The 14679-nt window shown below is 41.5% G+C and overlaps 3 protein-coding genes across 3 annotated transcripts in view; 2 read left to right on the top strand and 1 right to left on the bottom strand.

Moving 5' to 3' along the window:
* The first annotated feature begins 612 nt into the window (after positions 1-612).
* On the top strand, positions 613-2981 carry guca1aa (guanylate cyclase activator 1Aa). Its single transcript, XM_072377415.1, has 4 exons — positions 613-917; positions 1611-1760; positions 1848-1941; positions 2229-2981. The coding sequence occupies exons 1-4, from the start codon at positions 720-722 to the stop codon at positions 2354-2356; spliced, it is 570 nt and encodes a 189-aa protein (XP_072233516.1). The 5' UTR covers positions 613-719; the 3' UTR covers positions 2357-2981.
* A 1058-nt stretch (positions 2982-4039) lies between these two features.
* On the bottom strand, positions 4040-11936 carry orc5 (origin recognition complex, subunit 5). The gene is made up of 14 exons (XM_072377231.1): positions 11458-11936; positions 10703-10795; positions 9640-9825; positions 9238-9312; positions 7902-8013; positions 7498-7628; positions 7354-7402; positions 6237-6327; positions 6083-6138; positions 5824-5936; positions 5605-5652; positions 5408-5518; positions 4473-4585; positions 4040-4350 (listed from the first exon to the last, which is right to left on the bottom strand). Exons 1-14 carry the CDS (start codon positions 11569-11571, stop codon positions 4305-4307), a joined length of 1338 nt encoding a protein of 445 aa, XP_072233332.1. The 5' UTR covers positions 11572-11936; the 3' UTR covers positions 4040-4304.
* A 960-nt stretch (positions 11937-12896) lies between these two features.
* lhfpl3 (LHFPL tetraspan subfamily member 3) overlaps positions 12897-14679 on the top strand; it is a 32652-nt gene continuing 30869 nt past the window's right edge. Inside the window, exon 1 of the mRNA XM_072377409.1 lies at positions 12897-13775. Coding sequence (XP_072233510.1) covers positions 13340-13775 — 436 coding nt within the window. The 5' untranslated portion in view covers positions 12897-13339. The remainder of the gene's footprint in view (positions 13776-14679) is intronic.

Raw genomic sequence — 14679 nt, 5'->3', positions numbered from 1 at the left:
ATAGGCCTGATAGGACCCGTCCTGTGTGTACTGTACAGGCAGAGGGTTTAAAATATTAAATAAAACTACATCAATTCAAGCTTTTGAGCACAAACTCTCCAATTTAGTGGATGGCTCACAGGAAGGTGGAGATTGTTCTAAAATTCTGGGCAAAACTCTACTTCAGCTTTCATGTAAAACATTTCTATGAAACATTTTCAAATAGATGCGCAATATGCCAGTTATTTTAAAGCCTCCACTGGCTGATGACATCAATGTGCCCTCTTAAGCCTGAACAATGTTCAGGAGGAGCATTGCGTACTGTACAGGTGGGAGGAGCGCAGTAAAAGTAGCTGGACCCCACGAGCAGAACAAAATGTGTCTCATCAGGTATGACGGGTGTCCTGTGCTGCACGTGATGGACCAAAGCTGCGTCGTGCATGTCAGCACATCTCAGGGTAAACACGGAACAGTCGATCTGCCCTTTTAATGGAGCGATTAAGCTGATCATCTGTATGTTTGCCTGGATTATAGCCAGTGATTAAACCCAAGGAGAACATCGGAGAAGGGAGGGTGGGGTTGGAATCACAGTAAACTACAAAAGGCCCCGACCAGCAGACACTCTCACCCTAAAGGTCCCAGTGTTGTGTGACTGTGAACAGGGATAAGCTCCGCTTCACAGTAGACCGATTGGGCAGAGAGGTTTGTGCAACAGATAGCAGAAGGCGCCATCAGGAAAAATGGGTAACTCAACGGGATGCACCGTGGACGACTTGCAGGCGGTGGAGATGCACCTCTGGTACAAAAAGTTCATGACGGAATGCCCCTCGGGTCAGCTCACCCTGCACGAGTTCAAGCAGTTCTTCGGGCTGAGAGGTCTGGACCCAGAAGCCAACGCCTACATAGAACAGATGTTCCGAACATTTGACATGAACAAGGTAAGCGCAGTTAAACTGTATTACAGTTCGATCTAAACTCTTTAAGAGTGAACGTGCAGCCAAATCAGAAGCAATATTTTGGAGGAAAAAAAAAAAGCAGCCGTACAGCAGGGAAAAACTGATGACTCCTGATGATGTCATCATTATTTACTCCACTAACTGTAGCAGCAACATGATCCATCCCAACACAAGGAGTCACTTAACAGCCCAAAGGCTGAAGATACAATATTTGATGGGCTAAAGGGTCTTTGATCCATTGAATCTGGAGCCTAAAGTTTGAAATTGGCCTCCAATTGGCTTTACTTCTGCCTGTTCAAGCGATGAAAGAAACTTTAACCTCACAGCTACAAGCTCTCACCCCACTTTGACCCTCATTAGTTTAATTGAGAGACTTTCCGAGCGGGCAAGAAGGGGCTCATTGCAGGGCGCCTTCCTCTGAAGCTATATTACGTCAACAAAAGGCTGCAGTAATCTCTGTGCTGCATTTGAGCGGCGAGATTATCTCTGAGACGATGCTTTGCAGGACACAAAGATTGTCCCCAGAGATAAGCCTAAAACCTGAGCACCGAATCAGTGGGCAGCTGTGGGACGCAGTATTCATTTACCCAATCTAACTCCGAATGGTTGAAAAACAGATGGAAAATCAGATGTCTGACACTGTTTTAATACGGATCTCACTGCTCGTTTGTGCAGGACGGCTCCATAGATTTCATGGAGTACGTGGCCGCTCTGAGTCTGGTGATGCGGGGGAAGATGGAGCACAAGCTGCGCTGGTATTTCAAACTGTATGACGTGGATGGAAACGGCTGCATCGACCGGCACGAGCTCCTGAACATCATCAAGGTAGAGTGCACAACGTCCCTGTCGCGCCGCTTCTTCAATCAAGTCTTGTCCACCGCGCAGCAGCTGATTATTTTCTTCTCCCCCCAGGCTATCCGTGCAATCAACGGGAATGAAAATCAAGAAACAACTGCAGAGGAATTCACAAACCGTGTATTTGACAGGATTGATGTAAATGGAGATGGTGAGTGTGCGCTGGCACCGTGTGGGGTGGGTGGACGGTGTTATAGAACTATAATAACACATCTAAAGAAATGTGCTACATGGATTCTCATCCAAATATTCTTTAAATCCGTTTTTAAAGTAGTGTTCTATGGCACTGCTGTTTAACCTGCAGCTGTAAAAATAAAAGCTAAAACATTAATAAAGTCGCCGTCTGTGGGGGGCAACGATGAATCAGCAGAGTGGCCCTGTTTTGGAGCCGTGTGCAAACTTTTAACATGCCTCAACACAATTTGACTCTCCAAACAGGTGAGCTTTCTCTGGACGAGTTTGTGGCCGGCGCTCGGAGTGACGAAGACTTCATGGAGGTGATGATGAAGAGTCTGGACCTGCGCCACATTGTGGCCATGATCCACAACAGACGGCACAGCGTTTAGGGCATTTCTGTCCCGACTACCTCATCCTCATTTGTGTTTTGAATTTACACATATGCACTTTAAATGGGTCGACTCAGTCAGCCCTGGCAGACTGGTCATTGTCCTTGTTAAATGATGGTGAGCCCTCTCAAGGCCACCCTGGCATGAAGGATGATCTCTCAGACAGTCCACTCAGCCTCAGACACCCTGAGGGATAAGGAGGGGAGATAGTAGAGCTGAGTGGCAATTACATGCACTCAACTGCACTTTCCAGATCCTTTTTATTTTCTAGGTCGGAGTCCCTCTGCATCAAATTACTCAAATCTCCGTTAACCTCCTCCTTCCCTGTGGGGTTTACAGGAAGAAGCTATGACTCGGCAGTGTGTTTAACACCCACGCCAATTTGATTAAGTCAGTGGCTGTAAAACAGGAACAGGTGAAAGCTTCTGTGGAGATTTAGTGAAGTTTGTATATACGATTCTCAAATTTTTACCTTTTTTGGCTGAATGACTTGCTTCTTCTTCAGCATTAATACGAATCTAGATGACCTTTATGTTGTTTGTTGGTTACGCTCATCTGGTGCCTTCTGTTGGAAGACTGCAGAACAGGTCTGTGATATTGACATGTGATATTAGCTAATGCTTATTTGTACAGTGAAACTCTATTAAAAACTCTTTCAAACACCAGAGTGTGCAAATTTCATCCAAATTTACTGGATTCTACATGTTACTACGTGTGTTTCACATTTTGTAGCTTTGAAACGGCACAAAACTGGAGAGAAATGATGGCAGAAGGCTGATGTTACTCTGCATACACATGAATACACATAACCGATTTATGTTTATGCATTTGGCAGACGCTTTTCTCCAAAGCGACTTACATTGGTAGGCAGGTAGGATAAGGGGGTCTTGCCTGAGGACCCCCGACTGGAGGCAGTACCTTTCATGCAGGGGATTTGAACCCAAGTCACTCACATTAAAGGTGTCAGTCTTACAGAGATAAATGTATACAAAATATATAGATTTTTACAGAGCAAAAGATTGTTTCCACCCCACAAATTTATCTTGTGACCCCATAAAAGACTCAAAGACCACTCTTCATTTTCACATCCAAAACTTCAAATCCTATTGGCTTAATCCAAATTTAAGGTTGATCAGCTGCTAAAACACAACCAATCCAGGGTTGAGACCAGAGGATGGAATGTTTCAGTTCAGTGCTTCCCAACAGAGGGAGAAAAACAACTCATTTTGTCAATATTTCCTCCAAACGTTCTGGTTTCATTTAGGCATTTTGAGCTAAGATATCTAAAAATTAAGGGGAAAAAAACCCAACCTCTGTAGATAAATAGACAACTAAAAAATATTGGAAAACACTGTTATTCAGATGTTCATAGCAGTGTCCTCTGACTTCAGTCCTGAAGTATAACAGAGTAAAAACATCTATTCCTGCCTCTGAGCAAGGAAACTGATTCACCTGCATGGTTCCAGGATTCCTATATGTCAGAGAAAAACTGCCACAGTGCTACGACACCCAGTTTCTGTTAGTTAGTTAGTGTTTGCATCCATATATCTGCTATATTACACCATGCTGAGGATGCTGTTATGATGGAACTAAACATTTCATGTACTAAAAGAACCTTTTTAGACATTTTATCAAAAATAGACAGAAACTCTGACACCATCCTTTAACAAAACTAAGGCGAGATAAAGAGAAGTCGCCAACATGGCATTTATTTTGTACAAATGCTAATATTTAACACAGTCTCAGGCACAGACTCTTCAGGAGTAACAATAAGCTCATTCATCAGCCACAAGAGGGCAGCGGATATAATCAAATTCATTTCCCTCCACATGACAGTGGTCTGAGCGACTTATTCTGCCGAATGTTTGTCCTTACGTGTGGTCTCGCGGAAAGAAATCTCTCTTTATCTTACTGTCGCCGTGTCATCTCTCCTTCACGCCCTGCGAGCTCACAGGAAGTCGTACAGATACTTCACAATATCGAAGTTCACCGTCCTGGAAAACAAATCAAACCGAGCGCGCTCACTGTGAAATGCTGCAAAAGGTCAGTTCCCTTGAATAATTCAGTCACTCTCAGTCGCGTGCGATAACGGGCGAGCACGCAAGCGCGCTCTTACCTGGATATGGCTGAGATGAAGTCCAGAGAAACGGCACATTTGTACTTTGGGGCATCAAGCTGGTCGTCGTGACTGACCTGAGCAAGCAGCTGTAAGGTCACCAGAGAGGAGATCTAAATTGTGACAGGAGGCAAAAAATTTATAAATAAAAACACAATGACTCCCTAAAGTACCTCTTTAACACACAGCTTTTCTATTTAAATGCATAGGCGCTAAACAGTAAACGACATAGATGTGTGCCGAGTCTAATTAGATAAAAAAACATTTCATGCTCAGATTCCTAAATTGATCTGTATTTGTCCCGAGATCCCAAAGCTCATGACTGTGTGGGCTGGAAATTCTCTCATCTCAGACAACATGTTTAATAAACTCTAATTTAACATGCAATAATTCAACCAAGAAGCGTAGAAGAACATCTGAGACAGTTTTAAAACCCGTTTAGCTGCTTATTTCATTGGCTTATCTGGCAAAAAGCAGAAACTATCAAATAAATAAAAAAGTTAGCACTTTAACACACAGGCCTCTTGCATTTTGGAAACTAATCCTGTGGACTGACTTTTTGGCTGCACACTGGAAAAAAATGAATTTCATTAAAAGAATCTGGGGAAGGATCGATTATGCTCTCGGCTTGTGTTGCAGCCAGAGATGGTGCGAACGTTTCACTTGAAGAGGGAAGAGTCAGCTCAACTCAACTCAACACCAGCTCCAGAAGAAGAAAAAGGCAAACAACCCAACATATACAGTGAATGACTCAAGACACACAAGCTGAAGGCTTAGCGATGACCAACAGTCAATTTTGTTGTCTTTATGTATTTTGAAAAAACAGATCATCTTTTATTCCCTCAATTATTCACACGTGCTTTATATCAGCCTCTTTGTTTCACCGAATAGAGCTCAAGAAGATGTTTCTGAGCCGTAATCTGCTGGACTCTGACCTGGGAGAAGATGCTGGCTGTCGGGGCGACTCTACTGTCCACCACACTGTAGAATATGGCGAGCAGGCGGTCCAGATGGAAGGGCTTCGGCCCGAGAAGGTGGTTACTGGTCTAGAGGAGAGACAGATCGTGTGAGCTTTTTGTGACGCTTTACACATAAAAGCTTTCAATAACTGGGGTTATGTGAGGAGAATCACCTTTTCATTTTTCTTCAAGAAGTTAGTTTTTTTTATTTTGCCGTGGTGCTGCGGGGCGAGAACAGAGGGAAGTCAAATTCGAAAATTAAAGCAAGTCAAGAGAACGCAGCAGGATTATTCCGTCAGATGAGAATAAATAGCAACAAGAAACATACGGAAGCTTCATATGAATGGCAGACTTTCAGATATATAAAATGTTTTGAGATGAAACTGTCCTACCTTTAGAAAGAAGCGTTTATCTGTGCGGGCGGGGTTGTAGGAAGCCAGATAGGCAGCAATCAGCAGGAACTTTGAGTAATAAGGCAGTTCAACATGAGTGTGAGCTGATAAACCTTTGAAGGGAGGAAATAAATGCGATAAACCAGCATTCTTACACACCTTCATGGACTAGTAATAAACTGTTTACTGAGTGGAAAACATTTAACTTCTGCATGAACATGCAGAGTTTGGTGTATTTTCATTGAGCGCAGCACAGCACCTCTCAAGGCTCCAGCCTCATTTTCCTCCATTTGCTGCATCTGCTCCCACTGAAGACTAAACAGGGGCAACAAAAAAACACAACCTATCGTAATCAATTAAAAAAAAACAACAGGTTTGAAATGATTTGAGTAAATCAATCCTTAAGCTCCCACCTGGACACCTCTCGAAGGTAAACCGTCTGCATGGCTTTCTTCAGATGAGGCTCGATGTTCTTCCACAACTTGTGTGTGTCAGTTTCTGTCACTACACATGATGAAACAAATAATATTTTGTTTATATTTTCAATACATGAGAAGAGCAGTTAAGAGGAATTCAAAGAAAAATAGCAGAAAAAGATATACATATTAAAAATGGAAACACTCAGCTGATCTTTTGCCTGATTTTTTACATGTAAAAACTACAAAATCTTCCCTTAATCAAGACACACTGTACCTTATCCCTTATATTAAAGCATTTTAAGAGAGGTGGTACACAAATAATACTTTAGTATTACCATCACCACAAAATGATAAACTATCTGCAAATGAAAGTTTAACATCAAAGGTCTGTCTTTTGTTTTTCAGCTTGTAAATTATCATTAAGGACCAACTCTGAGCCAAGGGAATACAGGATGTAGACTTTAGACAAAGCTATGTCATCAGTCAGTGAGATGTATCTACAGCAAGTCTGTGCATGATGGTTACCTGGTGGTTAAGGAGAAACTTTTCAGATAAATAAATAAAAAGTGACAGCCGTGTTATTGTAGATGCTATTAGAGGTCCCTAAATTAAGGACCTTGAATTTTTTTATCACATTTCCCCCCCATTGGCCATCTTAATAATGCATCCTGTGTATTGTGTGGAGGTAATTTCTGAGGACGTGCACCTCTGTATTCATTCAGAGAAAAACAATAAGATTAAGAGTATACATGGTTACATTTCTGTTGATCAGAATATTAAAAGGTTTGAACCACAGCTCTCAATCCACTTAAATCTGTTCTGATTGAGCTGGATGTAATGGATACATGAGGCATTTTCACTTTGATTGGGACTACTAACCTGATTAAAATGGTACATGCTAACACTGCTAATCACGCTCTAAACAAATGCAGGGTGCATTATAAGCATATAAGCATATAAAGGATACGTGCTTGTTGCATTACGGATGGGGCAAATGTGTTTTGGAGCTTTTTCTTTGCTCATGAGTGAACACAGAGTTCATCAGTACAAAGTAACTCAATTCAGTTCCTATACGAGCAAAGAAAACCCAAAACAAAAACCATCTCTTTACCTTTTCCTGCTGTCACAGGCTCACAGAACTTTGAAAAGTTGAGGGCAGCCTAATTAAATAAAAAAGAAAAGTGAGAGAGAAATAACTGACAGGTGGAAAATAACAAAGAATCGGCTGTGACTTATAAAAGAGCATATTTCTGACCAGGTGTCGCAGCTCTCTGAGGTCTCGACAGACTGAGTAAAAGACTCCCAGCAGGATGTTGATGTAGGACGAGTAAAACTCTGCTGAGTATGAAGGATGTCTGTCCTGGGACAAAATCTGCAGCAGCTCACCTACAAACAGATGAACCGGCACAAAATGACCGACCTCGAAACACAAACACAAGCCAAAATCTCTTAAAAAGCAAAAACACCAGCCACAGAATGTCACAATGCCTCCCACCGAGTGCTACATCTTTTACACCGATGCTTCATAATGAAAGATTTTCTCCATAGTCGCTTAATGTGGCGTTAGAACAAAATCACAGGTACAAAATCCCGCATTTCACACCTCATCTTGTGGTGTGTGCCTCATCATTATGCAGCGAGGTGTAGGCAATAAAATACCTTTACTGTAGTCTGGGAAATGGAGCAGAAGTGGCTCAAAGCAGCCAGTGTTTGGTCTGAACTTGTCCCAAACGATCTCACTGAGCAGGATGACGGTGACGTTGTCCTCTACCTAACAAACCGATGAACAGAGGAACAAATACGTCACAGCTTTGTGGCTCTGTTCCAACCACAGTTCAGAGAGAGAATGCATCCCTGGCTATAGCTTTCTCTCCTCCTTGATTTGATGTATTTTCACAGAAAAGGGGCAAACATTCTCAAGTTTCAGCTTCTTCTTTTTTTTTTAAACAATCAAAACTGTGTGTTTCTTTCTCTCGAATAAGACTTTTAATAAACTAATTTGACAACATCACATTATGTTCAGGGGAGTTTTTAAAAGACAAGCAAGCATATTTTTTTAAACATTTGCTGAATAACAATTAAGTTTGATATAAGTATTTTAATTTAAAAAATAGAAAAGGAAAACCTATAACAAATTAAAAAACTATCAATCAAACAAGCAAGCAGCTACAGGTTACTGCAAGGAGGGAAAACGTGGTAGCTTTAATCAAAGCTTTTTATGCCAACACAGTAAATAAAAGCACGGACAGAGTTACATTTGAAATTGATGTGCTCAGTGTCAGGCAGAAATGATAGTCAGCGGAACTGCACAAAACAAGGATGCTTCCACTAACTCACATCAACAAAACGCAGATGCTATGTAATAAATTACACCTCTGCTTTCCCTACTACAAGCCAAAATGTGTGTTAGAAAAATGACTGATAGACAGAAAACCTGTGATCAAGACAGAAGCAGTTCATAGCAACACAGCTGTATGGTATCATTAAGGATTGTATCAACTCAAATCAGAAAGGAGTGTGGGTATCATCTATGCATGTTGCAAACATATATTATTCCCTTCATCTTAGCTTCCCTGCAAAAACAATAATATGCATTTGAGGGGCAGAAACTTCACAAACACATAAATCCACATCCTAATTACCACTTCAAAATAGCATGTGACAGCACTGAAGTGGCATAGTATTAAATAGATAGATTCTTATCACTCACAATCCACCATTAAGTTGCAATCTTTCAAAGAATAAAACCCAACCTATCTAATATTTTTACTCTCGATGTCTTTGATTAAAATGCAGCGAGTGGCTGTCATCCTTCCTTTCAAACATCACTGTGAAAGTAGATCTCCTCACACTCAGATCAAGGTCATCCATTACAAATGAAGCTTTGTAATGGATGACCTTGATGACAGGCCCCCTCAATCATCCTCATACTGAAACAACAACAAAGTGTGTCACTTGATGGATAACGCATAGATAACACGGCGCCCTGACTCACCAGTTCCTGAAGGCGAAGGAGAGCAGGGAGGAGATTGGCATCGGCATCTCTCAGAAGTTCAGCTTTTTCCATTACCTGAAAAATACACTTGCATGTTTCTGCTTGCTTTCCAACACCAAAGCTCTGTAAAGTAGGGGCTGTGGAAGCGTGTTTCGTGGAGCATTACGGTGTTTTATGCAGCAAACTTTTTCAGCTCAAAACCAGATTAAAAATCATGTTTACTTTCTGCAAGCTAACACATCTCAAACTGTTTCGTATGTACGACTAATCACACTGTCATGCAATCACTAAGGGACAAATAGAAAGATTAAATCAGTTGACATGTCAAGGATTAGGATATTCTGATGTTTCAAGTGAGGAGCAGCTTTCGGGTTGTTTTGGTGTGAAGTGCACAGGACTCACAATGTATCGAGTCTGCTTGGCAGGAGACTGGGAGGACTGTTGTCTATAGACTCGTACAAAGTCAGACAGGCAGGGACTGCGGGGGAGCAGCGAGGCGGCTTCGCAGCCAAATAAGGACAGCAGCACTTGTTCAAACAGCAAGGCAACAGAAACACATTCGACACAGCTGACTGTGGCATGAGGCAGCTGCACAGAGAAAGAAGAGGAGGAATAATGACAGACGATCAAAGAGTGACGCCTGTAGAGGCAACACATAATATTCATATTGTGCTGAGCCAATCTTCTGCTTTTGTTGCAAGCTGAACACGACTGTCTCAGCTGCAGATGTCTGCTGTAGTCTGATGTCGGTTAAAGTTTGGCAATTATTAGCTGATGAATAAATTATTCAATTTACTTAGAAATTAACCAAATCATCAAATTCCATTCAAAACTTGTTTCTGGTACTTTTTAAAAGGACAAATTACAAATATTTGGGGAAAAGGTTGGATGACATGCAAAATCCTTGTTCAGCTATAATTGAATTGATCATCTTCTTTTTGGAAAGAAAGTTTTGCTGTACGCATTTTTTCCACTATTCATTTAAAGGCTCTCTCTGAGAAGAAAACAAAGTCAGAGTGTATTTTGGATATGTTGCTCTTTACAATTAATCCAAACAAAACTATCTGTTGTAACAGTTTCATTACCTCTAAACTGCTACATTTATGCATACTGTTTAAAATCAGTATCAAAGTATAAACTAAAGTTTGTGTGCTGCCAGAATTGGGCAGTTTTTGTTCAAATCCAATATTTCCAAGGACTAAGTACTCTGTCAGTGGACTGTTCTGTAAAAAAATTAAATGTGTAAATATGTGGGTTATCTTAGCTTAAAAGAGCCAAAACTCTTTGAAATTAAACACACAAACACAAGTGATCAGCCACTTGTTGCTGTCATATAGCCTGTGGAGTAGCGGGAGAAATTATTCCTAATATTGCTGATAAATACTAGACTTTGTAACCAAAACACACACGAGTACATTATTAATGAGCACTTTTGTTTACTGGACAGTGAACGTTTTTCTCTCACCTCCAGTTCCTTCATCAAAACGTTTATCACATGGCTCTTCCCCGAGGCTCGATGACCATAGATGAAGACTGAAGGGTAGCAGTGTTGCTGCGGCTGAAGGAACATAATCACGAACAACAACTTTTAATCATGGCCTGTAACAGCTTATATAAAGACGTCCGCACTGCACTGGCTTTTATCACCAGCTGTGTTCGTAAATCACAAAATCCACAGTTGCCTTAAGTCATAATGGAAATAGTGGAATAAAAGACACGAATTTTCTTTAGATAATCGATTGACTGATTTAAAATATGTCATCCTGTTGTATCTCTCTCTCTCTCTGTTGTATACGTGGCATATCTGACATGTCAAGCTTTCTGTTTGCAAGCCCAAAAGGCAAACAGAAATATCATTTTTCTTCACGATCCTGTATTTATTGTCAAATGACACGTGCTCTGCATAAAGTATCTCCATTGATGCTTTTTTCCCCAGCAACTGTATTCTGTAAGAATTTTCTGGTATGGCTGTGACAGCATGTTTGCTCATCTTGAATCTTTAAGGTTGTTAGTCAACACTAAAAGCACGAGTATGACAATGTGCTCGATAAGAACACGACAAAGAGTTGTTTATTGGCTCTTAGAGCACGTTTTTCATTGATTTTGTTTTCTATGATTCTACCCTGCTTTGCTACCTTTTTTTCAAATCCCGTGTATCTTTTCATATATCTCCTCTTGTCCCTCTCACGGGGACACAGGTGGTCACATCGGCCAACCTACCTGTCCCATAAGAGACAACAGCATCCCAGCCTGGACCTCTCTGCAGGGAAGCTGCACCGCGACTCTCTGCAGCTTCTCTTTCTCGTATCCCGAATGCTGTAGCAGGCCTGTCATTCTGCTCTTTGTCCCCCAAAATTACAACACTATCATTTAAACTGAGACCAATGTGGACAGAATCGAAACGACGCTGTCTTCTCAAATCAACACTAGCTTAGCTTTCAGTAACTGCGCATTCAACTTCACGAGGCTAAGGCGGCGGACACCGAAGTTCAGTCAAAAAAATAAAACAAGCGAGCTATTATGTAAAAAAAACTATCTACTATAAACCCGACAAAGAGGTTTGGGAAACCTTGTAACTGAAAACAAAATGAGAAACATACTTAAATTACGATGGAAACGCTGGTTAAAGTTAGAAACCATCCAACTGCGTTTAATAGTTTTTCGCGCGCCCTCAGTTTGCGTCACAAGCTGTCATTCCTATTAGCCAATCATAAGCGACCCGGGGTTCCTGGGTAATGTAGTTTAGAAGCCAAAACTATCGAAGTGATTAAATATGACTTTGTCATGGATTAAGATAAATTAAGTGTTTTATAACCCTTTGAATTCAAATGAAATATTTCCATCTATGATTCTAAATACTACTACCAACTCCATTAACATACTTTATGAACACACTCTTTACTAGGTGGTTTGTGTCAGGCCTGCTGGGAAAGCTAATAAGTAATGCCTGTAAAATGCAGTCTCTGGCATTATTAGTTCAGCATCACAATTGAAGCACAAGGCATTTTCACACAATATTTGCCTCAAGACGATAAAATAATGTGCTTATGAGGCATGTTTTCCTTCAACCTGATCTGCACGTTGGCCGTGCGATTGTGGGAACACAATTGGTTGTCTCTTTTATTTGAGACACGTGCATAGTTTATCCTGAATTTAGAATATTCAATAGATCTCTTGAAACTAATGATCAGTGTTGTGCAATCATAAATTAAATGTAAGGACAGCAAATAAATTAGCTGTTTAAATTAATCAATTTGGTTTTGCACAGAGAATGAATGCAGTATATTCATACAATGTGGGCCCTCGTCTATGACAGAAAAATACAAATAGTCCAGTTTAGTTTAGAAGTTTTCCTGGATGGATCGAGCGTAAAACACAATAGAGTAAATCTATAAAGACACAGACTACTGTTGTAACTTATTGTTGAAGGAGAATTTGTCCCTGCTCACCGAGGCTATGCGTCAAGCAGGGCATCAGATGGATTTATATGGCAATTAAATTAAAAACCATTAGCGTCTGTATTTTATTTCAAATCAATGAGTCTAGTTAAGGTTTCGCGCGTTACTGGAACAATACGTCAGAATGGGATTAAGGGATGTGGGCTGGCCCTGTAGTAACCACGGCTATCCTCCAACTCTAATTCAATAGGATCCCAGCTGCGGCTGCTGCTATATCGGTGTCGAAAACAGACAGAGCATTTCAGCGAGATCTCACACACTCAACCCCGAGAGGTGGAGCGGTTTGTCGGAACAACAGACCCGGGTTGAGACCACATAGATGGGGGAACTATAAGGGCAAATTGTGAGTAAATCCTCTGTATTGAGTGATTTCTGAAGCTTGCTTCTTTTCCCCTCCGCGCATCTCGTTTTCTCAAGACTGATGAATGAAAATCGGTAACAAACGCAAGAAGAAATCAAAACCCGACTTCGCCGCGGTGATGCTGTGGGGGAAACTGTGACTGGAGAGGCTGAGAACAGAAAACAACGACAGTCAGAAGTTCTGCTGAATATCGCGGCCAGATGAGGCAGGTGTTGGTTTGCTGAGCGCAGATCTGAGTACAGATCCTACGGACCGAGCAGACCCACCTCACACAGACCGGAGGATGGTCCCCGGGGCCCCCAGCACGACCACCACCATGCTCCCCGCCTCCGAGGCTGCCAAAATCTACCAGACCAACTACGTGCGTAACTCCCGTGCTATCGGCGTCCTGTGGGCCATCTTCACCATCCTCTTCGCCATCGTAAACGTGGTGTGCTTCATCCAGCCCTACTGGATCGGAGACGGCATGAACACCCCGCAGATTGGCTACTTCGGTCTGTTCCATTACTGTATCGGGAACGGGCTGTCCCAGGAATTGACCTGTCAGGGCAGCTTCACCGAGTTCAGCAGCATCCCCTCCGGTGCGTTCAAGGCTGCCTCCTTTTTCATCGGCATGTCCATGGTGCTGGTCCTTACCTGCATCGCCTGCTTTGCGCTCTTCTTCTTCTGCAGCACCGGCACCGTGTACAAGATCTGCGGCTGGATGCAGCTGGCTGCAGGTAGGAAACTGACTAGAGGTGGAAGTTGCGAGCTTCAGGGACTGTATTAGCCTATAGAGTTCAAATGACCGTTACGTTCTATGATTAATTGGAAATGGTCCAAAATTTAATCGGTCGATGTCCTCTCTCAGTCACATTGTGGGTGTTTATTATGAATACCGCCTAAAAAGCTCAATGTGCTTCCCTATGTGCCTCGACACTGAGATCTGCTGCTTTTCTTTTCAGAAACATTAGTAAACTGCGCGGTAACATGAATATGACTGGAAATGAAATTTTAATGAGAAATATAAAGTAATGAAAAGTCACACTGTTTCATATCCTTTCTCAGATGCTCAAGGTTTGTAAAGTTTGGTTGCTGAGGAGGCTCCAAAGGTACAGACTTGATTCCGACTCTCATGGACGCTCATTTCGATAAAGAGCTTAATTTTAGTAGTTTTTGACTTGTGAAACCCTTTTTTTGCCAGCTAGTGAAGTCCATTATGCAACTGACTGTTGTGTAGGTGGAGCGGCACAACAGAGAAGTGTGAAACCTCAGATCCAAACTGTGTTCTAAGAGTTAAATATCTTTGCTTTTGTGGATACATTGCTGACAGTATATGGCACTCAAAATTCCTTGAATTTGAAGAGCAGAAGCTGTTGTCAGAAACCTTCAGTAATTTTAGATACATAGAATATGAAAATCCTGCAGGATGGGATCATTTTCAGCTTTTCTGTCAAAGCAAAACTAGTTTAAATATTAAAAACTCATAAGCTTTTGGGTTCAGTCCCATTAATTCTACTTATCAGCTAACAAAACGTCAGCAAAATCTCATCTGTCAATAGAAACAGATGGTAACAGACACAGAGGAACTGTGATCTGCGTTTTCTGTAGTTATTATTAGTCTTTAAATTGGAAATATAGGAA

This window comes from Leuresthes tenuis, unplaced genomic scaffold (assembly GCF_036924035.1).
Source record: "Leuresthes tenuis unplaced genomic scaffold, fLeuTen1.0.hap1 SCAF_23, whole genome shotgun sequence".
Taxonomy (NCBI): Eukaryota; Metazoa; Chordata; class Actinopteri; order Atheriniformes; family Atherinopsidae; genus Leuresthes; species Leuresthes tenuis.
This window is presented reverse-complemented; position numbering and strand designations above follow the sequence as displayed.

Excerpts from the sequence above, each read along its gene's own strand:
- orc5 (XM_072377231.1), bottom strand. The coding sequence starts at position 11,571 with ATGACAGGCCTGCTACAGCATTCGGGATACGAGAAAGAGAAGCTGCAG. Across the intron at positions 6,328-7,353 it reads GCCTGTGACAGCAGGAAAAG|TGACAGAAACTGACACACAC; the intron begins GTAAAGAGATGG and ends CATCATGTGTAG. Across the intron at positions 4,351-4,472 it reads TTCATCTCAGCCATATCCAG|GACGGTGAACTTCGATATTG; the intron begins GTAAGAGCGCGC and ends TTTGTTTTCCAG.
- guca1aa (XM_072377415.1), top strand. The coding sequence starts at position 720 with ATGGGTAACTCAACGGGATGCACCGTGGACGACTTGCAGGCGGTGGAG. Across the intron at positions 918-1,610 it reads GAACATTTGACATGAACAAG|GACGGCTCCATAGATTTCAT; the intron begins GTAAGCGCAGTT and ends TCGTTTGTGCAG. Across the intron at positions 1,942-2,228 it reads GATTGATGTAAATGGAGATG|GTGAGCTTTCTCTGGACGAG; the intron begins GTGAGTGTGCGC and ends CTCTCCAAACAG.